General features: G+C 33.4%; 1 protein-coding gene across 25 annotated transcripts; it reads left to right on the forward strand.

Moving 5' to 3' along the window:
• The first annotated feature begins 34 nt into the window (after positions 1 to 34).
• LOC117102593 (clathrin interactor 1-like) lies at positions 35 to 27356 on the forward strand. 25 transcript variants are annotated; one of them, XM_033242918.1, is made up of 17 exons: positions 35 to 224; positions 2298 to 2499; positions 6258 to 6396; positions 7787 to 7924; positions 10517 to 10673; positions 11936 to 12125; positions 12396 to 12634; positions 13982 to 14315; positions 16086 to 16157; positions 17607 to 17660; positions 18260 to 18316; positions 18475 to 18597; positions 20109 to 20147; positions 21088 to 21117; positions 22266 to 22358; positions 23297 to 23420; positions 24349 to 27356. In XM_033242918.1, the coding sequence occupies exons 1-17, from the start codon at positions 181 to 183 to the stop codon at positions 24693 to 24695; spliced, it is 2382 nt and encodes a 793-aa protein (XP_033098809.1). In that variant the 5' UTR covers positions 35 to 180; the 3' UTR covers positions 24696 to 27356. The 25 variants fall into 25 exon arrangements, with proteins under 25 accessions (XP_033098809.1, XP_033098810.1, XP_033098814.1 ...); XM_033242919.1 differs by having other exon boundaries at positions 21091 to 21117; XM_033242921.1 differs by lacking the exon at positions 35 to 224 and adding an exon at positions 357 to 374.

Raw genomic sequence — 27356 nt, forward strand, 5'->3', positions numbered from 1 at the left:
GTCGTTCCGGGGGTGTAAGGTCAAACGAGAGACTGACAACGTCAACTTCCGGTTTTCAGCCATTTTGATACCCGGCAGACCGAGAATTTTGAAGATCGAATAAATCTTCAAACATCTTAAAATCTATAAAGAATTTGCGATATTTTATTTACATGAAGTAGTAATAGTACACTTACAATCATGCAAAACGCAATTTGGAAGATTCGTGAGATCAGTGACAAAGTGTAAGTAAGAATTTCCTGTCTAGGTTTCGGAGTAGGAGGGGCTGATTAAGCCTTCCCTTCGATACTGATACTGATATTGAAACTACCTGTTGGGGTTGGCGATACAGTACTTACGCTAGGCCTAATAATATCATATCATATTTGGTAGCTGTAAATGTGTCAAATAGTTATTATTACAGTGAACTTAATATTTTGAGTTTCCGGTACTTGAAAGTGGAAATAAGATGGTTGAATTGGGAGTCATATTATAATAGAACATAGAAATAGTAGTTAGGCTCCTAGGCCTAGTGCCTTAGTAGTAGGGCCTTGCTTCTTTATCTTAGGCCTAGCTAGGCTAGCCCAGGTCCTGCCTGGTTGGGCCTCAAATTCTGGTAGGCTATGTGGCCAGGCTAGATTAGGTAAAGCTCTAGGCATAAACATCATCACTGTAATTGAAATATCAACTGATAAATTGAAATTGATAGTGCTAAGCTAGGCCAGGCCTAGCTAGGCTAGGCCTAGTAAGTAGCATTGTTAAAAACAGTGGCAGTTCCATGAATAGACCGAATCGGCACCTCCAGCTATTACTGGTCCCGTGACATATAGTGGGTACTAAATGTAAACACATCGTAAACCACAGTGCGCTCGGTTTTTACACAGTATATTGAGAGAGTTGCAATACTTTTTAGACAGCGGCCCAAAGTAATGTAAGATAAGGCAGTATGTTTTTTTTAAAATAGTGATTTATAATTATGTTGGCTATCTCTGTGCATTTTATTTAGGCTCTGGGATGCTGCTAGTGTAGGCAACATACAATTACAATGTATAGGCCGACTACACTGTTAATATTAAGCTTTGACCAGACAAGAGAGTTGTTATACCTCGACTATACTCTGTACTCGAGTAGGTAATAACATAGAAAATAGCCCTTAACGGTACTGATTACTCAACCGAATTTGGCCTTGGTGTAGGAAACAGGCTGGTGATAATAAGCCTGGTTGGTATGGTACAGTAATATTCCAATGTCAGTACATAATAATAATAATAATAATAATATTTGTTGTTTATAATGTCATGATGATGATTCTAGGCAGTAACTACTAGGCTAACATCCTATGATTTAATTTTAGATTTAAAATAACTGTAAAATATTTCTCTTGGGCTACATAATGTTCACTCAACCTTCCTAATATAATGTAGTATCTGTTAACAATGTTATTAACTGGATTCTTTTTTTTTTCATGCGCTTGCCATGAATAATATATGCTTGACTTAGGCCTGAAAAGTACCTCAGCCGGCGACGACTCCACTGGAGCAATCAATGCACATTGTGAACGTACTTTTCCATGAAAAACTTCTTGGCTTTACTCACACTATCCATTGGGGTCTTTCCAAACCAATCTTAGTGTTTGAAAATTGAATTTTGGAACACTTCTAAGTGATTTACCCAATTGTAACTCGCGTTCCAACCAGCATTTGCAACATCGATGGTGTGCCTTCACAACAAGGGAAGCTCTATTCAATGCACTGTCATCGCGCGATCTTGATAGATTGTAAACAGACCCTATGCCCACTTATAAGTCACGTGACCTGAGCTGCCGATTGGGTCTATTTGCTGATACACACAGGGTTTAAACAAGTCCAAATGGGTGTTTTGATCAAGGTCCTGGAATACCCCTCATAACAGACTATAAAATAATGCTTGCGAGGGGATTATATCCTCTTAGCAAAAATTAGGCCTAGATGCGTGTTTGCGAATTACTGAAATAAGGGCAGTTTTCCACACAACTTTTGCAATAAATTAGGCCTGGCCTATCTCTCAGTACAGCCATTGTATTATGCAGTAGTACTAGTAGTTATGGTTCCATGCACCTATTTTCCTATTGATTTTCCATGCAAATTTAAGTTGGTTTTTGAGATATCCTCCATGCAAAAAAATACTTTACAGTATGAAGCGCATGGGAGAACCACCATGGGTTTTTTGAAATTTAAACCAAAGATTATAACAAACTGACAGGTAGTTGGATTTATATATAAAATTAAAACATTGGAACTGTTGATGTTAACTTGTACTTTGTATATTCACTCCTACAGCACAAATGTTGTGATGAACTACAGTGAGGTGGAGGCTAAGGTGCGTGAAGCCACAAATGATGAGCAATGGGGGCCTCATGGAGCTTTGATGGCAGAAATTGCCAAAGAAACCTACACTTACGAACATTTTCCAGAGGTGATGGGTATGTTGTGGAAACGTATGCTGCAAGACAATAAGAAAAACTGGAGACGAGTTTATAAGGTGTGTATCAACATGTGAAGTTATTTTGTCATAGGCCCGGTCCTAAATAATAAACAACACTATCTATCATGACTAAAAAAGTTGAATGTTGAAATATCAGCAATTATGGCACATTATAGTATGTTTTATTTTTTGGGTTTTTAAAAATTTTTTTGATCAAATTCGGGTTCCAGGTCGCTTTTCTCTTACATCTACTCGGTCCCTACTATACTCAATTTGGCCATAAGTCCTTTGTATGTTATAGGCGACCTGGACAAGAGCCTGGGCTGGAGTGGTGCAAAACATTAGGCCAAGTTGAATGGTATCTTTATAGTTCTACATACAATTTACAATAGTAGAGCTAAAATACACTTACTAGCTGACCAAAAAATTATTATTAAAGTATAGTATGTCGAGTAATATAAGGCTGCATGTAAAGTTAACAATATACTGTACTGTCAAGTATAATGTAGGAAACTTAAAAATCCCAAAAAATATTACAAACAGTTATTAGATTTCACTAAAGAGAGAAAATAAAAAATTGTTGCCAATTAATTAATGGATGTTCAAATAATCATAATTGTGCATAGTAATCCTTAAATTTGCTGCCTAAAAATTCATCAGAAAAAGTAGTTGAATTTTTTTTTGTCTATAACTTCTTAATAGTTCTTTGAATGAGCAGTTCAAAGTTTGATTTTACTTTTTGAGACTTATTCTTTGGTTGAAGTATTTGATAATATGGTATTAGTTACATCTCTACACTTGTTTTTATAGCACATAAAGAATTTTTGTACTTTTCGCTTGATAAATTTAAAACAATTAGCCATTAGTTATTAATGATTAGTTACCTGATCAGTAAATACTTGCAGTAAACCATGGTGTTGATTATGAAAACAGCCACATTTTGTTTTTTGATGGGAATACATTTTAGTTCATTTTAGTCTTTGGGAGAATAATGAAGATCCTGTTATTAGGTTTGATAAATAGGGTGGAGTGTTGACCGGTACAACATAGTGTTAAGTGGTTAACAATAGGCACTTCACGTTAGTTTGTGAGGAGTTAAGTGGAAAAAACAGATCTTTGTTGCCTTGTGTCAACTCAAAAGCTTGAGATGTCACTTGACGTCACAATAGTCCCAGTTGAATACTGAACCCCGTGGTTAATAAGAAGTCCAATGCTGTTGAAACAATTTTTAAAAACTATAGTCGCAACAAAGAATGAAAATTGCCTTACTCTGTGTCTTTACACTGTTAACAAGTATTTTTCAAGATTGGAGAGGCTGGTGGAGCAAGAACCTACAGTAGTCAAGTGACGACAATTAATATCTGAGGTATGTGACTTGATGACCGGCTGGTAGACTGCTGGAAGGAGGTGCTTCACTTTGTCTTGTGTCAAGATCAGAACTGGTGGCAGCAATGAAGGTGGATTCTTTGACACCACCTTGGAACCATCTAAACTGAAGGCTAGATAGTCGAAGGGTCACCACTCCGCTATCGACGTCCACAGTTTTTGGCGGTGGGCCTAGCCTTTGGCCATCTAAGACGTCCTTGCAAGGCAGTAATTCCCATCCCCCATATCCAGAGGCCTGCTCAGTTTAATGGCTCTGACCATCCCACCAGTCACAGAGAGGTTTATATGGTTATATGTTGTAGAAGTTAGTTGAGAATGATTAACCCCACAGACAACCTGCCTTCTCTGCCTGACTAGTTTAACATCAAACTAAGGACACATGTTCATGTGTTACCTTGATAAATTAAAAGTAATTATTTTGTAATATTCATCAACATGTGGTGTAAGCCAAGTGCATATTGCACCAATACAAACACCAATACTGAAAGTACAGGAACTTAATAATTATATTCATTTCATTATCAATAACTTGCATTATGCAGCCCATGGATTTCACGTCGGCAATCGGTAATTGCCGACCATATTGCCGAGCCAGAATTGCAATAGGACGGCAATTTTTTGCCGACCTAGGGCTAGATTTCTTGGCTTTAAAAACTGCTTGGAAAGTCAAAACTTTGAAACAGGCTATAGCAGACTCAAAATTTTATGTATATCGTCAAGGCAAGGAAATTGGTTGTCTGTAAAACAGATTTGTTTGTACAATAACTGATTCTAATAGGTACAATCGTCGTCTTTCTCGCCTAGCAAGGCCTAGTCGTTTTGTAGGCTAGGCCTAGGTACGAATGATGCATTGCTAGCCAGCCAAGGCCTAAAACATCGCCCAATTGAAGCCTTGTGGGCCGCGTAGATCGTAATGCTTATCTAAATCTATTATTTGTCTTCATTTTACAGTATTATCATATTTCAAATGTTGTTTATTATCTAAAAACAACCAAATTCAACATATTGTAGGCCTGATTCTACCTTCTGTTTAAACGCAATCACGATCACATCGTGACTTCACTACTGACAACTACATGTGTTGTGTACATGTGTGGAAAATTCCTGATAGATCGTTCTGGGCATGCGCATGGACATGCATGGGCAGTTTTGAAGCAGCCTGTGATGATCGTAGCTTTTATGAAAGTGATATTTCCCATGCTAAGGATAACGCTAAAACGAACGCTAAAATGACATTTATTCAGTGATTTTCTTACGTAAAACATATGTATTATATTACACTATTAAATAATACAAGTACAACCATTCTTTCACCAGCAATATATTGATTTAATAGAGAAATTCACGATCTGTAGATGACGACGAAAAGTCGAGTGTTCGGAAAAATCGTAGTTTATACTCTATAGGCCTAGGTAGTAAAAAATTGCCGAGACTGCCTCAGAGAATTTTTTGCCGACCTATTTTTTTCCTAATTTCATGGGCTGATTATGTTTGTATAATGGTTTAGTAAGCCATATTTTGGCGGATACTGATACACTATTAATGTTTAATAAATTTAATATTATTTTTACAATTATTGTTACTGATATTCTCCCAGAATCGAAATTTGCGTGGTAGGCCTAATTATGAAATTATGTCTCCACTTTTGTTTCCTAGTTTTACATAAACAGTAAGTTTGTACTTTTGTCATTAGACAAACATAGATTATTTTGCTTTCACTTCTATTCTAACCATTCACCTTGGAATAAAAAGATGTATTCACTCGTCACTTAATCTGATACAGTAGTGACAATGTGAGTGTGTAATGCTCACAAGTTTGTACTGTATGTCAACATCATATACTGTAGAATAATAGGCTTAAACCATTGGATTTAAAAATAATGCAGTGTAATCCTCATCCTTAATCTATTATAGAAATCTACATATTCTCAATATGGCAAATTTGTCATAATAAAGACACTTGTTTTGGGGGGTTTTTTAACTAGAAGGATATATTTTTTTTAATAATCTTCTCTGGAGTTTGTTAGTTAAATGTACAGTATTTTTTTTTTTATGTAAGTTATATTTTATTAAATTAAAAGGTCCTAAGCTACATAGTATAACATCATTATATGGCCAGCTACTTTTAAACTACTACTACAGTGGTTTTCTCTTCAAATGTTAAATGTGGGTTGAACTCTGAAATTAGACACTACTCGACAGCGTTGTAAAGAAATGTTTGTTATATGTGCCATATTTACATGAAGTAGGGTATTATAACAGTACCCATTAAGTATTGTGTTGAAAAAACTAGTAGTACAGTACATTTTTTCTCTCGTGACACTAAAGTATAGAGCATTTTCATGAGTCATGTATGTCTTTTGATAGTATTTTTAACTCACCATATGAAATATTAATTTTACTATTTTTTATAATGGTTTTTCCAACAGTCATTGCTGCTTCTATCTTACCTAATCCTGAACGGTTCAGAGAGGGTTGTAACATCTGCCAGGGAACATCTCTATGATCTACGAAGCCTTGAAAACTACACATTCACAGATGAAATAGGCAAAGACCAAGGCCTAAATGGTGATTTTCATTTATCTAATTATTATTTTTATGTTGTACATCATTAAATATTTATTTCATGAATTTAAACAATATAGTATCCATCTCATATGACTTTCATTTATACGATCTGTACTTCATATTGTGAACCATCAATCATATATTATGAGAATGATAATGTGAATCATATGGAAAAATGTATTGGAATCTTAAAAAGACTCAATTAGTGAGTTGTGCACACCGGGCCTACGGTTTAAGAAGACTTGTTCTACCACCTGAACCATACAGTAGGTGAGCATGCCGCACAAACCAGCGCTGATATTATAGCTCCTGGTTACTATGCCCAGTCTTAACCCCCTGTCCACATTGACTGGGTATCCAGAAAAAAAACCAATCTTACTATTAGGCAAGACTTTTTTAATACCTTGTTTTGCAAACTTATATTTTTAAAGATTGTCAGAGAAGGGTGGAAAAAAAATTAAAAATAAAATTTTGTTTTTCTTATAACAAATAGTTTTGCCAAAAACATCCAGACGGAGGAGAAAATAAAGATAGAATTTTATTGGTGAATGTAAACAGTGTAGTAATAGGATGAAATAAAACACTTTTTTTCTGAAATTTCCATTTTTTCGTGGCAGCAGGTATGCTAATTGGCCAAAAATATAATTTTATGTTTATTCAAAGTCATCATTATTGGTGGGCAGCAGGTTCACTAAACAAGGTATAAAAAAAGTCGCGCCCTACCCTGCCATTCGATGAACATTATTAAATGGATATATTATGCATGAAGCAATGAGGCCTTAATCTAATATGAAGATAACATCAAACAATTTATCGTGTTGTAAATTCTGTTTTAATAATTGAGTATAGCATAACAATGTTAAATAATAAGCACTAGTATCAGTTAATATTAACCCTTTCCAGTCTACCCCATTACCATTGCCTGAGGCTGTACCAAACCTGAGAAATTAGATCATCTACACTAAATGTCAGGTTTTTACTGGGCGCAGGCATTTTATTTGGTCTGAATACAGGCCCTCTACAGAAATACTCCTACAACACTCCCAAACAATCCTATAGAGGGCAGCATAGCTATAAAAAAATTATCATGAAAGCTATACAGGTTGGTTCATCATATTATAGATAAAATGTGTAGTAGCATTAATTAAAACTCAATACACATAAAGAGAGAATCGGCACTTAAATCCTAGTTCCTAATTCTTGATTCTTAATAATTATATGGTTCTCAAATATTCGAATAGTTTCATCTGGTTGGCTTATGTATAGCCTGATGAAATCATGTTGATAACATAGACGAAAGCTCGCAGTAAGCTTACATCAAATTGTACTTGGTTTATTGTTGATTAAACATTTCTATAATTATTTGTTTCTTTTTTGCTACTTTTAACAGTTCGCCAAAAAGTGAAGGATTTAGTTGATTTCATCCAAGATGATGAACGTCTGCGGGCAGATCGAAAGAAAGCCAGAAAGGCCAAGGACAAATATGTAGGAGTCTCGTCATCAGTTACATCAAGAGGACACGGTTATAGTAAGTTTGCATTAATATGTAGTTAACTACATTTAGATGATGTATTAGACAGCAAAGAGGTACCTGAGAGATTACAGTAGGTAGCAGGGGAAGGTTCCATGCATCGAGTATAACCATGGTATTCTTAAAATGGATATAGTCGTAGCTCGAGCTAAAACTTCAAATTTACGTAATTTTGTATGTATTCTTATAACAAACTTTGACTAGCACTATGACTAAATCATGCACCCCTTGACTAAAAGGGTACTCTGCAGGCCGATTTTTAAAGTCAGCCTAGGGTGAGACTAACTCGCCGACTTTAAATATTTACCCCACTAAAGTCATGCTTTTTGTAACTCACAGTATAGAGTGAAAAAAAATTAAACTGATTGCATACGTAGGTCTGATGTATCTTCAATGTGTTGCAGGCATGTAGCTTCAATAATAATAATAATAATAATAATTCTTTATTTGTCCTCGTATATGTATGCCTACACACTGGGAAATTCGGGCTGGGTCCCCGGGGACCCGCGGCTGCCATAGCTCGGCGCCAACTACCGTAACAGCATTAAAGACGACACCAATCTCATGCGGGCTCAACTATAATTGTTCAAATTATTTATCATTATATGTTAACTACTAATATAGTAATGATTAATTTATAATTGGTCTAATGTGAATTATGAGGAAATATGTTTTTGAGCAACAGACGGCAGCTTAATATTCATCAGCATTACCGGATTTCTAAAATTTCGTCTGCTATTAAAATGAGCTCTTTTCATTGGTTAGTTTGATAGTCATTCTTGCCAGACGCCTTCAGGTGAACTACAACCAGGAGTTGGTTTAGTCATACTGACTACGTAGATTATGAATACTAATAGAGGTTGAAGTTGCAACTAGGACTAGTTGTAGTTCGAAGTTCGACTATAGTTTGTTTTAAGAACACAGGTGCATGTCAGTTTGCTACATTTTAGACATGGTAGAGGTAAGTTACCAGATGATGTTGTGTTGGTAATGCAAGCTAACAAGTAATTATTTACGATTGGTGGAGCTAGGAGTGGGCTAGTTACTGTTAGTAGGTGAGTTACTGCTGAGATACTCAGTGTTAAACAAGTCATTCACCAATATTTTGCTATTGCCATCTTATCAGTCAATAATTCAACCGATTGGTAAAGTATTATTAATACTGAATAGTAGTATCATTTGTATTAAGTCGGGCGCTCTAAGCCCGGTGGTCATCGGCCTATGTAATTCTATGAAGAACACAACACCACAATGGCGTTGCGTTGTTTAGCGCTCGCAGGGAACGGAGTTGGATTGTTTGTACGATGGTGGTACGATGCAGTGAGTGCCCAGCTTCATGTCATCAATATCAGCTTCATGTCATCAATATCATTTTCATTATTGTTGTTGATCAGTGTTCTGAAGGTGGACTTGCTGGCATTATGTACCGAAATAAACTCTCCCAACCAGATTTTAAAATATAAAATATGTAATTTATTTTACTAAATTTCAACTAAACATGATAATTTACTGTACTGTGCATATTGCCAGTTTTGCAACTACAGTATGTGAAGTCTATATTTAAAAAAAAACAATTAGAAATGTTCAAAATACTATACTAGACCTACATTGTGACAAAATAACATAATAAATGGGATTTGGAAATTTGTTTTAAGTGCAACATTGAACTTTGGTATTGTGCATTCATAAATGAACTTGAGATGTCCTTAATTTTATGCATAATTGCAATTAATGCGTCTACATCACATATCTCTCCCCCCCCCCATTTTTTATTTGTAGAACACTTTTGATGTTGTAGTAGAATTGTTATTAATAATGTTTTACTGTTATAACTGGTTTTAATGTCCTGCATGATACATGAACCATTGCTGTACTCAATTTAATAATTAATGACTTTTAGTATTGTGAGTCTATTCATCAATGACTAGTGTGATTCTAATCTAAAGGTCAGGTCAGTAGTGAAATTGACCTTTCACATCCAGATTATGCTAATGAGTCTCTTGTTATTGATCACAATTGATTTTATCACTTCGTCTGTATTATTGATTGATTGTGTGTCTGTTTGTAGATAATGAATTCAACGTTGTGCAACTGGTAGAAGCAATTCATATCCACAGGTGCTAACTCCCATATGGAATTTATGCCACATAAACCTTGCTCGTCAGTGTACAGATCACAGCTTATTTCTACCACGTAGAAAAATCTACCAGCTTTTTTACCCTTAGTTTATAGTTTACTGCAAGTTTTCAGCATGATTTTGCTATTAGATTAGGCAGTGAGTGAATTTAGACATGGATGAAATTGTCGGGTTTGCTAGAGCTGGCTGGAACTGGTGTAAAGAGACTTTTGGCTTTAGGGTGCCATGGCAAACCGTTTTGCAGTATGAAGCAATACCAAACTCACAGTTTGAAGCTACAAGCTTCTTGGATGGTAAATGTATAAATTCTTCACTCTGGTACACATTACCATTTTTACTTGCCATTTTGATGAATTCAGTGTTAACGTAATATTGGTTTATATTTTTTTTTTTGTATTTATACCAAGGTATGTTTTTTTTTATTGGTATCATGTCATTCATTGTATTTTTAGGTGATAGATATGATAGTGAACCTAAATCAAGTCGTTACGATAGTTCCTTTAAAGATTTTGACGCTCAAATAGAAAAACAACGAAAGAAAGAATCACGATTTAGATCATTCCATGATAGAAGTGACTCACCGGGAGACTCACCTGTAGAATATCCAAGGTATGCTTTGTTCATTAAATTATGTTTATAATTTGTATGATTGTTATTAATATTATTTTTGTCATCATTGTTGATGTGCTTGTCATCATCATCTTTGTTTTCGTTCTAATTGTTATCGTTGTGATCGTAGTTAATGTTAAACATATGTAATTAATATATGATCTTTAAGTTATAATTGTTAAATGTAATTAACATATCTTAAGTTATAATTATTTAATATATGATTTTTTGAAATTATAATTATATAATTATGAAAGTTGAGATACAGTAGCTGTTGTTATTGTCCTTATTTTCATTTTTGTTGTTAATGTTAAATTTAATTATTAGTATTATAAAAAATATATTTTATTGTTATTTATATATTGTATTTGAAAAAGCTTTAAATATTTTTTTGTTAAAACAGATTTAAATAATATGAAGGCTATTGTGGATAACAATATTTTTTACATTTTAAATACTGTGAAGCCTATTGTGGTTAACAATAAAACCAGATCGACTACTAACATGTCTATTAGTATATTATTATGTTGTTTTGTAGCAATGCAAACAAAATTTTTGAAACCCATTCACCAAATCATATATTTCTACCAACCTTTAATACTAAAACTTAAAATCAGTACACCCTTTATGTACTGAAGTATCTATTAGTATTTACATGAATTGCATACTCGCAGCATTTTGCATACTCGCAGCATTTTACTTTCTATTAGAAACTGCTAGTATAAAATATATTTTATTGTTATATATATTATATTTGTAGTAATGTGATATGCATTAATTGCAATATGCACTGTCTATACCAAATTCATTTTATGTTATACCGTATTTACTTGAATAAACGCCCAGTTTGAATAAACGCACCTTCTAGACCCTCATTTGGAATGAGCGTCTCCCTCGAATAAAATCTCCATTTTTTGCTTGAATAAATAACCCCCTAAATTACTACACAAATTTAATGGAAACAACATCATTTTCAACACATTCTATAATGTTCTACTCCAGCAGAATTACATATTTTCTAACCTGGTTAAGTCTTTATCATAACAATAACATATATTGGCGGTAATTGTGTGTTGTATTTCAACATTTACAGTGAAATTGAGCGGTGTTTATTTGAGTATATCTGTATCCATTTTACACACAAAAAGTATATGCACCTCCCATGAAAAAACGCTTCCATAAAAACCCTTCTCAACAATAAACACTCTGGGGCTTTTATTTGAATACATATTAAATATTTTTATTTGTGCATCTGTTTTCAGTGAGGGGGAGTATGATTATACAGAAGAGGAAGAGAGTTCCACAAAGAAAGAGTTCCATGAAGATGAAGAAGAATACACAAGTTCCAGCAAAACAAAACCAACAGTAGCTACTACTACAACAAAAACAAAGTCACGTAAACCAATTGATATGGGTGCTGCCGCGACCTACGGTGGGGGACATAAAAAACAAGTAGGTGCAAATGTTTACTCCTTCTTGATTTCTACACTTCTTAAACACTGCTTGATCTATTATGTAGTTTCAGTTAATCAGCATATTTTGTTCTTATTGAACTGCTATCTAATTGTTTGCTTTTGAATATTCAAGGTAATTGAACCTTTTTCATTGCTTGATGTGGTTTTAGTTTTTTTGTGATAATACTTTTCAAATGTGAATTGATATTTATTGATGTTTAATGTACTAAATGATTAGTGTTCATATTTTGTTCTTTCTCCCTTACAGGATAGTCAAACATTAAGTATAGGATCCGATTTAATGGAGTCAAAGCCCCAAGAAGCAGATTTCTTTGCAGATTTTACATCGGCATCGACAACAGCACCTGTAGGCACTAACAATGGTATTGATGACTTTAACCCCAGGGGCAGTGATCAACCAGCTAAGGCAACTACACAAGATTTTAATGGCGATTTCGGTGACTTCACTTCATTCCAGAATTCATCACCCGCTAAACCAGCGCTAGGGTAATTACATGTCTTATGTATTATTAGTTGGTTAATGATGGAATGATTGATTGAATTGATCAAATAATAGATTTATTAATTGAGTGATAGATTGGCTGGGTTGTTGGTTAGGATAGAATATAAGTTTTGTCATATGTATAAAGTTTTATTACAGTAAATGGGATTCCCACTCTAGATTGAAAAGACCTTTCCCCCCAAGTCCCGCCCCTTGGATATTGCTGCCAAGGTCCCGAAAAACGACAGTGTAAAAACATGCGCACACATTTGTATTTCTGGCCTTGTTCTGATTGGCCAGAAAAGGTCCATTATTATTGCATTGGTAAAGATTTTACTCATTTGCTTGCTCACACAGTGTCATGCAGCTTAGCTCAGTCGGCTAATCTGGTGGTAGCCACTGTGTGTGCGCTGAACTGTGGAGATCTCTAGGTCCCCGGTTCAATTCCTATCGCTGCCTCTCCTTGTGTTTCAGCTGGAGGGCTGAAATACAAGTTACAATAGCACACCGTCTTTGGGATGAGACGTTTAAGCCGTTGGTCCTGTGTGCATTTATGTCCCATGTACACGTTAAAGAATGCAGTACACTCTTCGGAAAAGAGTAGGGGTACTGCCAAATCACCACCAGAAGGACTCCACTGGAAATAAGTATTCTTCTAGACTTTTTTGGGCTATCCTTGGTGTTTACACCGAATAAATCCAATCCAATCCAATGCAATCATTGTAATCTTAAGGCAAATTGCAGTAATTTCACAATAAATAGTAGATAACATTGAATCATAATTAAAGTAAATTCTCTTCGTTATCCAAGCATTTATGAATATATTTTTGCCCTAAAGAGCAACTTACTGTCCATGATTTACAAATTGTATATTGCAAAGTAAATATATATATTTACATGTGTTTTTACTTAACCCAGATGTCTTTACTATTACCCTGAATACATAATGCATTTTAGCTCTGTTGAGGAGCTCTAGGAATACCGAGCTGATTGATTAATAGATCTCTTTTCATTCTTATTTTAAGCTTCGATGAGGGCGGGCTGAGTGCCGATTGATTAATATATGTCTATTTGTATGGGTGGTCATTAGGGCCACTAGAAACACTGAGCTGATTGATTGATAGATCTTTTTTCATTCTTCTTTTTTTTGTATGGGCGGCCGTTAGGGCCAATATACTCCACTGCCTCTATAAATACTGCCCTCATCAGAGATTTCAAGGTTACTAGAACTTGTTAACCATGACAGCAACATTCAGGATGATTGAACTCATTATTATGATGTTGCCTACCATAGCACTGGACAACTTTTTGTTATAATATTAACTCTTGAATTAAAATGTTTGATTTAATAGGGAAACAGATTTATATGGTGGCTTCCAGAGTACAGGATCTTTAGGTGCAACTTTACAATCAGAGATGAGCTTACTTTCACCACATCCTGCTAATAGCAATCAACAGTTGTTACAATCTCAAATGTCTACAAATCCTCTGCAATCAAATTTCATGCAGCCCATTCAACCACAGAATCCCCTCATGCAGGCAGCACCCCTTCAATCCCAACCATTGCAGCCACAGGTCAACCTAATGCAGACTCAAGTTGGCTCGATGCAACCCCAAGTTAGCCCGATGCAGCCTCAAGCTAACCCGCTGCAGCCTAGCCTTATGTCATCTCAACCAATTCTTCAGGTGAGTTGCATTAATATATCCCTGATATAAAAAAAAAACCCAATGTTTTGTTGTTGGTTGGCCTATCTTGTGAGCTCTTAAGAATGATGACTCACTCATTCACTGGACATTTTATATAATAATTATTACAAAATTCCAGTGATCGATCATTAATTTTCAAGGGGTTTATGCTACCACATGTTCATAGACAAAACATCAGCATTGGTTTATCTAATAGCATTTATCGTCTATTTTAGGGAATTTTTCCTTCTGTGTTTTAACAATTCTAAAAAAATATTTCCTCCCTGGTATCACTATTAAAGGCATTTTCCAAATATATATTTTTTATGGGATTGGTATCAAATTTGTCTCTTAACAGCATTTCTCTGTTCTCAAATACTAATACTACTTTACTATATGTGGCAAAAACAAGCCAAACCAGTCACTTATTGCAAAAATTGATTTTGAGTTATTAATACAGTGTTAGAGAGTAAAATAATAGCTATAAAATGGTAAACAAATCATTTAAATTGGACATTTCCTTATGAAGTTACAAGTGTTTAACCACACAGCTGTTTAAAGAACAATATATGAGAAGTTAACCGTCAAAGTTTATGATTTCAGGCATTTCTCATGCAGAAACTATCTTTAAATCCTTAAAAATTATTGTTTTAACATTGAAAATGGGAAAAATAACAGCATAGAATGATGTGTAGATATATAAAGGTTATTTTAGTGCAATAAAATAGATTTTTTAAAATTTGACATTCCAGCATGTTTTGGCCATTTTCTCTGAAACATGATTTGCGACGAGTGACTGGTTTGGCTTGTCTTTTCCGCATATTACCCTTCATCAAGAACATGTTCCAAATGAAGTTATGGATTTTTTTTAAATTTTTTTTTTTTTACTGATTAAATGGCAATACAAAAGGTCCACTGATTAATCTCGGATAAGATAGTGTAATAAATACTCCAAGTGTCGAAATGCATGCCATCGTGTCGGGATTCAATATTTCAACATTAATTATGTCATCATCAGGAATGAAAAATTATCCATATTTGCAAGCTTATATGCACAAGTACCAAAAGTGTTTAACCAATCAAAACATTACCTCTAGTAGGTGACATAACTATGAATAAACTAAAGGTCAAAGCACTCTTACCCTACTTGGCAATACCATTTGAAAAAAAGGAAAAAGCAATAATGGAAGTGAGCTAATAGGTGGCGGCCTTTCACGTTAATCAGAAAAACAAAAATAACTTTCACAAAGTATTTTGTTTAAAATACTTTATAGCTTTTATTATTCTATTCTTCTATTCTTATTTAAATTTTCTTGTTGCATTCATTATTGTAATTGCTTCTCTATCTCTGTTAACTATAAATTGTATAGTATTCCTTATCCGTGGCTCCATCTCATTGCTCCCAAATGGTATGTAGTTGTCTTTTTGTTCTTACTCCATTTTCCTCTGATCTTTGTTCATAATTTTAATGACCACTTTTTTCTGAATTCACATATTCTAGCTTACAGTATTTTCTTTGCTAAGACATGTTTAGACATACACATTTTACCTGCTACATCTTCCCTTTAGAAATATTATTGTGAAATTTACTTATTCATCCAAGAATTATATTCTCGCTTGAGTTTAGTTGGAATTTGGAGGTGGAGTTGACCTTTAGAACCCCAAGAGGTCGAATGTCATACCCTTTACCTTTAACATGCTGTGCATCTTTATATGTTCTGATGCTTTGTATTACTTGGTTTGAGATGTATCTATTTCTATACTGTATAGCCGGACACTGAAGCACCATCAATAGTGAATAGCATCTTGGATGGTGGTACCGTATTGACTACTATTACCGCTGTAGGTTGCCATTGCTTTGTTGTCGGTAGCATGTTTCCATGTTTATGCTATTCATTTTTTATTCAAATCTTCGATTGTTGTACCTTATTGACCACAGTAGTACATAAGCCTGGTTCTCATGAGAGCCCTAGTATCCGGATCTTGGAGCTAACCGTTAGCACCTGTGTGAGAACGCCCGATCCGTTATTGCTAACGATTAGCCTGCGCTATCGGTTAACAAGTTGAGCGCGTTTCTATCATCAACCAATCACACGTACGCATTTACAATTCCCAGTTTCTTATTGGCCAGTGATTCGATCATCATATTCTTGGTATCCGGATCGGGATTTTTTCGTATTGACGCATGGCAGCTAACGGTTAGCATGATCCGGATCCTGCTAACCGTTAGCTGCTGTGTGAGAACATAGTCAGAGTGTTTTGTTTGTTGTCAATATGGTGTTCAACTTTATATACCATCCATTTTTTATTGCCATCTTTGATGGTGGTACCATAAGGTACCAATATTTGTGTATGTTGTCGTTAGCATTTTTCTTTCAACATTATAGTATCCATTTGTTTTAATTAGCATTAGATGGTGTTACCATATTCACCATTCACCATTGTGGATTACCAATGTTTTGTATGGTGTGGGTAGTATGTTTGCACCCTCATACAATCCTTCTGTTAAATCTTAGTGGAACCGTATTGAGAGCTGTTAGTTTATCAGTTTTGTTTATTGGTGTCGGTACAATTTTGTTATAATGTTTTTCATTATTTGTTTTAAAGCCAGATTATTTTTATAGTTAAAGTTTGTTATTCATCAAAGGAACATAGTGGTTGAGGTGGTGGTGGTGGTATTAATGATGATGGTGTGAGTTATAGTAGTAATGTTGATGCATTTTTTAGCAAAAATATGGTGGTGGGGTTTTTTTAACCAACAAAAGGACCTAAAGTGCTTGTATTTTTTAACTTTGAAGTAATAATTGATATCCTATTATAATATAATTATTTTAATTCATACTATCTTCACAAATTTTTGTCAGTCATTTTTTTTTTTATTGATATCGATTTTTTTTCAATACACATTCATAATTTTTTTACTTGTAATTTCTTTACAATTGCTAAATGTTTTGTGTTTATTGTACAATAATTTTTTTTTTAATTAATGACATGTTACAAATGTGTAGGATTTTTTTTTTGTAGTATTTTAATTAATATAATTTTTTTTAAATAATTTAGTTGAATCTGTAATATATGATAACTATGTAAATTAAATTACAGTTGAACTTGCCTAGGGCAAATCCAAAATGGCATTGAAGAATTGTTCGACTTTAATAGTACAGTTCCACAAACAGATCGTTAATTAGTGGAAAACACAACAATTTGTCATGTAAAATAAGATTGACTTAGAAATTATTCAAGTTAGGCAAAGCTGACTGCAATTAAATTATTCTATTATATATTCCATAGCAATCTCCATTAATGTCAGCATCTCCTGTGCACATGATGTCATCACAACAAATGGTAGGTCATGTGATTATGTTGTTGCCCTTGTGCTACAAAATGTTGTTGACATGTTCTGTAAGTGTTGTCGCCTTGTGCTATAAATGCTGTTGTCAGTTCTCGTGCCTCACATGTTGACCTGGCCTTGTGCTACAAATAGTGTTTGTCTTGTCCAGCATTATTACATTGTTTAAGATTCCTTTTTCGTAAACAACTGTTTACACTTGGTGCTACACAAGTAGCTTTTGCTTCAAATGGTGTGGCTTATGCTACATCTGTTGATAAGTTATTCAGCAAGTGCGACTTCATGCCACAAATGTTGTTACCTTATTCTCCAACTGTTGCTATTTTGTGCTACAGCAGTTGCCACCCTACCACCTTTACACAAAACATAAATTTATTTCAGTAGATTGAATCAGATATTTTTATAAATGTTTAGGTCTACATTATATGTAGTAAAATAAGAGGCATTTGGTCTTTTGAATATATTATAATGTAGATAATTCATTAAATGTGAAATAGAGATCAACTATTTAACCATCAGCAAGTCTTATGCAGTCATATTTTTTTGTTTGTTATTACATTGCTACATTTTTATATATCTGATATTTTTTTCCTAGGGAAATAATTTAATGAAAAGTGATAGCACGGCTTCATCTCAGAATGTTAATATGATGGTATGTGATGCTGAAAATTTGTTTATAACTCAAATAAATGTTGTTGGTGTTGTGCAGTGTTTATTATTTTTAGAATTTTGTATTGTCAGCTGTACAGTATTTTATCTATTTATCAACAATTTAATTTAAATTTTCTTATTTATCCCTTTTTATTGTAGCCTTCCTCACCCCACATGCTGCCCTCTTCACACATGTTTCCTCCTTCCCAAATAGTACCTCCTTCCCACATGATTTACCCCTCCCAAATAAACTCCGATTCCTGTTACTCAATGGCATACCTGGTACGTCTTTGTAATTTCTTCACCGCATGTTTTTTTTTTTCCAGTTTTTTGAATTTCCATTTTTTTTTCTATTTCTACATTTGTTTACAATCTACAGCATGGAAATATCAATTATATGTAAATCAGCTTTAAAAAATGTTTTTTTAACATTTTTTTTTTATTTGAGAGCAAACAAATGTATTGCAGCTGTTTTTTACTCAATTTTTTCTATTCATTTGTTCATGACGTCAACCTATATTTTATTTAATTTTAATACATTCTTCATAGACAAAAATATGTTAAATTATATAATATTGTAAATTAATACAAAAGATATTGAATAATTTTAGTATGTTGAATCCGTTTTTTCTTAAATATTTAAACGAGATGCCATTATTATAACATCTTTCTCATAACCTACATTATTTATAATTGTTTTTTATCCACGCTTTTTTCTGTAGTTTTAGTTGTAACTTAATGTTTTTTATACATTTGCATCATTTGTTGTTATAATTCTCTTGTATTTCTATTTCATCAACTTCAAGTGCACTAATAAATGTAGCTGTGTTATGGTTTTACCCATGGCATTTTTGTTGTTTGAAGCACGCCTTCAGTCTATTTTTAGTGTAATGCATTATTATTGACTGTAAAAAGAGGTGTGTCGGGGAGAGTGCGCCTATATTCAATTATGTGATATCAGAGAGAGTGCCCCTAAAGCATAATTAGAGAGTCAGGGGAAGCGCTATTCACCGATATATAAGTAGTTTTGCCGAGTATACTGAGGGAAATATTCTCACTCATTGATTACTCAAGGAGAATAAGTGTTCATTAATGAATATCTGGGAAGTTTACCTTACCCAGTGAAGGGAAAATTGATTGTGGAGCATTGAAGTCTGGTCTTCAAGACAGATCAATAATTAAGAGCGCCCTCTCTTGCCTTACCTAAAGGTTAATGAATTGAATGCTTTGTTTCTTCATTATTAATCACATTTATTATTATAATTGTTTATGTTTTGTTTAAAACATTTACTGGTAGTCATTTTAATAACATCTCATAAGTGCACAGTTGTTCTTTTTTTTTTTTTTCATTGATTCTGCATGTTATATTCATTGTATTTATTCAAAATATATAACAACAGATGGTGGAAACAATCTGACATATTGAATTACAATACTCAACAAAAAACCATTTTACAAGAATATGTAAAACTAAAATTGAAGGTATAGTAAAGTAGATATGAAATAAACTAAAAAATAGCTCTACCAAATCGATAGGTAATTATATTTAAAATAGCTAAATGTTTTTAATTATGCCATCATAAGATAGCTATTTTAATACACAATCTATCTTTTCTGGACACCTTTCTAACCATAATATTTCACGCATGTGTTGTATTGTTCCCAATCCTTTAGACAATATAATGTCAATTATTATATATCTAGTATGTTGTTGAATTTGTAAACATTTTCAATGTAAATGTTAGTAATGGTGTTTATTGCAAACCTTGTGTTTTGTTTCCATCCCTTTGTAGACACAACCTTTCATGATTGGCGATATGAATTCTTATATGGTACGTTGTTGGGTTTCTCATAGATGGTGATGGGATATGAGGTGATGGGATAGGTGATGGAATGTGTGGTTAAATAGAGGAAGAACTGATGAAGGGTGGTGATAGTGATTCAAAGGATGATGATAATGATTATGAGGTGGTGGTGGTGATTATGAAGAAGGTTGTATGTTAATTATGATTATCATGGCTAATCATAATGATGACGACGACTATGATATTGATAATGATACTGATGCTTGCGAAGATAACTATTATAAGGAGTATAGTGATGTTAGTAAAGATGATGATGTTGGTATTTGTAATGATAGTGAAACCCTCCTAAACCCATTGTGTTTTCATTTTAATTGTTTGTTTTGTTTGTTTTTTTTTTTATATGAATTGAATATGTGAACATGCAAATGTGCAGAAAGGCAAAAGATAGAATGATTTGTTAATTTTTAAATGAACTTAAACTAAAGTGTACAGTAGTTCTAAAATAATACTAAATTTTAAAAATAAACAGATTTCTCATTATCATAAAGCTGAAAGTGACAAACACTTATAATTTAATTTCAGTACTAGTACAATTCACAATCACAATCACAAATCAATTTATTCAATCCAACAAAATAATATATCATAATGTTACAAAAAAGTATAAAAGAAATTGAAATTGTAGTATTTGGGAAACTCCCATTAAGACCAGAGGTCGCAAGCATGAGAGCCACCCAGAAAATCATTTTGACTGGTATAAGGTGAATACCCCTTAAATTGTAGTATCAAAACAATTTATTTCAATTATAAACTGATAATGATATATAGGCTCAGCTATTACTATAGATGTGCAATATATTTGTTCTAATTCCACGATATCTAGATGTATATCAAATTCAAGTTATTATTATTAATATTAACATTAAAAATTCCATATAGTAATTGCTTTGTATTATCACTCTACCAGCAGCAGCAACAAGGTTTAGGAAATATGATGGTAAGTTAATTATTCATATCGTATGGGTGTTATTGTCTATAATATTTGCGTTTTCCAACGCTAACAAATGAATTTCCGCTAATTATCTCTTTGAACATCTGGAAATGTGGCCTCCACAACCTGAGATTTTTTTCGATTCAGTTTAATAATAATATATAATTATTTTGTGTTTTTATTTATGACTTACTGAAATTTGTTTTAAATGATTTTCTAAAAACATGGCTTTGCTGAGAGAAAAATCTTGGAAGTATACCAGTGTAGCCAATTTAACAGAAATCAATGGGTCAAGATTTATTATTAATCTCTTTTTATTTAATCTTTCTAATATGATATTATTTTTATTTTTTTAATTCTTGTATTTCCAGGTTTCTGGTTTATTACACTTCAACATGATGATGATTTATGCTACCATGAGCTATATTTATACATGATTTATTCTAACTTCACTTTGTATCCACTTTAATATTATTTTATGTATGAGTGAAGTATTAAGAAGCTGGATTTGATCCCTCCCTCAATATGCATCTTTCTGTTTGTCTTGCTGGTATTTTATCCTTCATTCTCTTGTTCCTGTCTTGTTCAGTTAGCTGCATTCTTTGTTTCTTTCCCCTTGGTGTTATGTGTTAGTTTTTAGTACTATAATAATATATATTTTGTATCATTGGTGGTTTGGTATTATGTTAGAATGGTCAAATGTTTTATAATAGTAATTTTTCATATATTAAACAATTATTGTTTTGTTCAGTAAAGATATGAAGGAGTATCATATTCAGATGGGTCAATTATTATTATTATTATTTATATAATACTAACAATACACATTCCCAATTTTAAGTTGAGCTGCTGAAACTTCTTTATTTTTATTCATCCAAACATTAAATGCAAGTCCATGTCATGTAACAAAATACAGATTAAATACCATGTTCACTGCCATCCTCAAGGAACCACTCAAACTGAAAAAAAGGTTCGACAAACTTGACATAAATAACAATTTGTAATTTCACTTGCTTCCATTACTCATTCTTCTAACCTCGTAATACATAGGTTTTAATATTTGTCTTTTCATGAAAACTATGGATTCTTTTTTTAATAAAAATGGTAAGAACTATAAAAGGAAGTAATTTTTTTTTTTTTTTTTTTATTTGCAGCCAATGAATGCAGCATCGGTGAATAGCGGGTCTATGCAAATGACGCAACAGAAATCCTCTGTAGTGAAGCCTAATTCAGCTACAACTCCACAGGTAAAAAAACAATGAAAATGTGATGTGTGATGTATTTCTGATCTTCACATATATATTTGAAACATTAAAAGCTAGAAAGTGTTGCAGATGTGGAAAATATTTATCCATATAACCATTTGAGGCTTTGTTTTCAAATGGGGTTATAAACACAAATTGAATCACATCATTATGTTGAAGATGCTTGGCTGTCATAGACCATAAGAATGGTTAACATACAAACATATAACATCATAATATAACATATCATAACATACATATATATATATAATAAAACATATCTGGGTGCAGCCAGATATTCTTGTCATGGAATGGCAAGTACCAAGTAGTAGTAACATATACACAGCCATTGAAAGATTGTTATTTTTTAACAGGTACTCTCTTCCCAGAACACATTGTAGGCAGGGCCCTTCATTTCCTTGATCAGGTAAAGTCTTGCCTAGTGCAAGACAATCACTGTGATTACCCAGTCTAACTGTAATCTATAAGTGGTATGGCATGATTTGCGCAAAGCATGTATGATTTGCCCTCTTTCCAGTTGTCTAGCGTTAATTGCTCTTTGAACGAGACTGTGGCGTGGTCTTCCTGTATTTCTCTGAAGTCAAAATGCGAAATACCCTTCAAATACCAGTAACAATGAATTCCTCAATAAAAAGGATAAGTTTTTAAAAGTTATCAAATTCTAACGAGACAGCTCAAACATATAATTTATGTGTCTGTTAGTGTTTTTACTTTTGGTTACAACTTACTTTTTTGTCTCTGGTCACTGGGTGTTGCTGCTATTTCAGTGCACGTGTAGGTAACCCCACCAGGGTACCATACTCCTAGGTGGAGAGAAGCAATGCAGATAAAGTGCCTTGCTCAAAAACACAAGCGAAACACACAGCGAATCCTTTTTAAGGTGTTTGTTTTCAATCATATGATCTTATTTTTTATTGCAGAAAAACACCTGGAGCGATTCCAAGGTCAACATAAGTCTAGATTCATTAAGTCCGGCAGACAAATATAAAAAAGTTTCTCAGCCTTCAATGAACCAACTTGTAGGCAGCCAAACTCAAGTATTAGGTAAGTTCATCAAAAAGCTTGATGGAAAGAAATCAAATTCACCATAAAATGCCATACTTCTCATATTTCACAACAAATTACATGACAGAGATTTCCTGGATGATTGCATTTTAACCAAATTATTAGGTTGAATGCGGGTTTTCAATAATTTTTTCCTATAGTACTTAAGAGCATGTTAACATTCAAATAGACCTCTGTGTAATGTAATGTAATTAGATTTATGTAGTGCTTTATACTGAAATGGTCTCAAGCATTCAAGGCATAGACTAGCTGTTGCAGTAACTTGCTTCTCCCCTAAGGGTCTCTTCGTGTCTGAGCTACCCGGTAAACCGGTACCAGCTACTCTGGTCTCCACAACTGGGGCTCCAGTACACCGGGGTAAACCCTTACTCGTCTCAAAATAGCTGCTGTGTTCTTTAAAAGTGCACATAAGCCAAATTGTGTACTTTGGGCCTATGGTTTATAGTCCATAGCCGAGAAGTCTTGTTCTACCACCAGGACCATAGGAAAGCGTGCCGTTCGAACAGCTCCTTATGGTTGTATGTTGCGGCACCCTGCCTTAACGCTCAGCCAGAAGTTGCCAGATGTATAATGCATGCTGTAAATGAATTGTGTTGCATTGATAATCATCAGGTTTCATCACATCAGCACTTTTCATCATCACACATTGAATCTTTTATAACTCGATTAATAATACAAGGAGCACTTTCTCATGATGTGCATTATTTATGGTTAAAACAATTCATCCATCAAAGCATGTTTAAATTGACTTGCACATTCTTCAAATTTGCTTTCGGACCATTTAGCCATGTATGTATGTGTGTGTGTGATTCTTTATAATTAAATTAAGGCTAATTTGTTCTTGTTAACACTTTCATTATCTTGCATGTAATTTCTTTATTTTTAAAATATTTTTTTCTCTCAACAGGATCCCCTCAACAACAACAACAGCAGCAGCAACAACAACATATAACCAATAACATGGCACAAATGAACCTTGGAAACCAAATGCCACAGCAAGGCATGATAGGAATGCAGCAGCAAGGCATGATGGGAGCCATGCCAGGCATGGTGCCAATGGGAATGGGTATGCAGCAAGGCAACATGGGAATGCAGCAACGTAACATGGGTATGCAGCAAGGCAGCATGGGAATGATGCAAGGCAATATGGGAATGCAGCAAACTAACATGGGAATGGGAAATATGGGAATGAACATGGGAATGGGAATGGGTCAACGGCAACAAATGGGAAATTTTGGGACAATGGGAAACTGATTCCTGCTGTACTACTTAAATATGATTTATTTCAATACAAATATTAAAATTGAATTATGTAAAAAAAAATATGGAATATAAAAATGAAATGAGGGATATATATATATAGCTGATGTCATAAAGAAGCTGTGTAAAACATAATTAAGGATAGATGCTAGCAATATGAGTGACAAAAGTGTTATATTACAATGAATTGAAACTAGAAATCTAACCCATGGTTTTTGGGGGTTTTTTTTGTGCATATTTTAACGATGCTAAGTTGTTGATTATAACCCCCACACATGGTCTGTTGCATAATATTGCAAGTATATTAATTACCCATAATCTTTTGCTGAATTGTTTTTCTTTTGCTATGGTGGTATGCGTATAGCACCAACTTTCATTGGGCTTTCTTCCATGAGAAGCATTCTGTTAACCATTAGAAACACTGTTAACCATAAGAAGCATGCTGTTGACCAAATATTTAAATTTAGTCTGTGTTTATTCACTTGTATACATGTTCATTTACATTTGTGTTGCAGGTCACACACACCCTGTATTGCAAATGAAATTGTGACAGAACCTTAACTTTTGACTTTGGGAAAAAATAAAGCAATTTATTTATATTGTGGCAGCTTATCTCATTTGATGTCAACTCTGCAGAAAGACAAAGAAAAAGTTGATTAAACATTCTTGGTGGGATGAAAGTTAAATTTTAAAATAGTTTGTTTTAAGGCATCAGTACTTGGTGGGTGTGGGGGGGGGGGTGTTAGGGTTGGCCAAGCAGGGAAGTGGAATTGTAGGACCTTCATCCTCCAACCTTTTTGTAATCTTTCAATGTTCTGCATTTTGTGTACTGCAGGAAATACTGTAACCAAGGTACTGTACTGTATATGAATTGTCGTCTGACATTGTATAATTTTATTTTGAAAGTCAGAAGTTTGCCAGTCGTTGGTTGCTGGTACTGTGGCTAATAAAACTGGTTGACAGGCAATATTGCTGGCTTAGTAAAAAGGGAGTGGCTGAGAGACTGTCAAACAGTAGCAGTGCTTGCTGAAATGTTTAACAACAACAATGCTACATTTATTTATATATTTAGTCTTTCATTGTTTAGATACATGACGACACAACATCTTAAAACTTCTTAAAGCATGCAGGTGGTATAATATTATTATGTTAAAGTGATGTTTTAGGGTAAGTTCAGATTCAGAGATTAACTCTAGCATAACTAAAGATCAAATCAAAAGCAACGTGATTAATTTTTATGATAAAATAAAATTTATCTTTTTTTTGCTAGATTCTGTTTTCTGGGAAAATAAGTATCATCAGTGCATTACATTTCTAACTAACCGGCATACGTTGATCTTTGGTCAGGTATTCGTAATGCCAGTAAGCAGAAATGAATGCGTACATAAGCTAAACCACAAAAGATTTGACGGTGAATTTCTAAACATTAATGTTTTCATCAAATAGAATTTACTTACAGTATTATTTTATAGCTTGACTTATCAGTCTGAAACATATTTTAACAAGCAGCATAGAGTAATGTTAGTTAAAGGTTTGTACAGTACTTCATTCATATATTTAACTACTGCACAGAATAGGATAAAATTCGTTGGTTTATTGAATGATCTAAATCTAAAGAGAAGTAGACTATACTTATTATTTCCTTTAATGCTTTGAATTTCATGCCAGTAATGTATTCTTATACAGAAGCATTGTGAATAACCAATATTTTCTGAAAGTGGCATCATAGTGTGTACTTTTTGATTAGGTCATCAAAAGAAATGTAACCACAGCATTATATAATAATACAGATGATTGCATCCTGATTTGCAATCAGGTACTTTTTGTATCTAAACTATAGAAGACTTGCGAAATTAAGACAATTTTTCGGGGAAACACTCCTATGAAAAAAAAAGTAATTTCTATCAATTTCTTAGCAATGTTGTATAGTTTAAACAACACACATTAAACTATTTTTATACCAAATTTATGTATACTACACATATACTAGATACATTTTACATTTTTGTTTAAAGAACTGGTTAATATGTATTCAATTTTGTTTCATTTTTTGTTTGGTTGTTTTTCCTCATTGTTCATCTTTTTTAATAACACTAATCTGCAGAACGTATTGCTTATTTTAATAATATATGTTGATATATCTAATGTATTATGATTGTTTATTCATATTATTATTCATCATCACCACCACATTTGATTTCCAGATATGAATAGGCCTATTTTAAAATCACTTGTAAATTTTATTTGTGTAGTTTTGTCTTACGTGGCATAGTACTGTACGTCCACCGTCTACGAGGTTGACGAATGTCTTAATACATTTCTGTGAATGTATAGAAAAAATTAAAGGAAAATAATATGAACAGATAAATTTTAATCTTATTGAAAAATTGCTCTGTAATATTTTTATTTTTTATTGCTGTCTGTACTTTGTTTCTATATATTGTGTTTTTGTTTTTACATGTACCTCACAAATTATTAGTTTTTTTTAAACCAGAACTAGCCTCGATATTCAACCAATCGGCACTAACCATTCCATACCGGAAGTGACGTTTGTGTATGAACAAAATCATTTAACATGTACATCAGAATTTAAAACCTTGTAAATGTTCCACTACTACTGTAAAGAAATCATGTATTATTGCTATTATTTATATT

The sequence above is a fragment of the Anneissia japonica genome, unplaced genomic scaffold (genome assembly GCF_011630105.1).
Source record: "Anneissia japonica isolate Jap-2015-1 unplaced genomic scaffold, ASM1163010v1 scaffold1489_len2284818_cov182, whole genome shotgun sequence".
Taxonomy (NCBI): Eukaryota; Metazoa; Echinodermata; class Crinoidea; order Comatulida; family Comatulidae; genus Anneissia; species Anneissia japonica.

Coding starts and splice junctions, on each gene's coding strand:
- LOC117102593 (XM_033242918.1), top strand. CDS start 181: ATGCAAAACGCAATTTGGAAGATTCGTGAGATCAGTGACAAAGT. Junction 225..2,297: donor CGTGAGATCAGTGACAAAGT/GTAAGTAAGAAT, acceptor TCACTCCTACAG/CACAAATGTTGTGATGAACT. Junction 17,661..18,259: donor TGATGTCATCACAACAAATG/GTAGGTCATGTG, acceptor TTTTTTTCCTAG/GGAAATAATTTAATGAAAAG.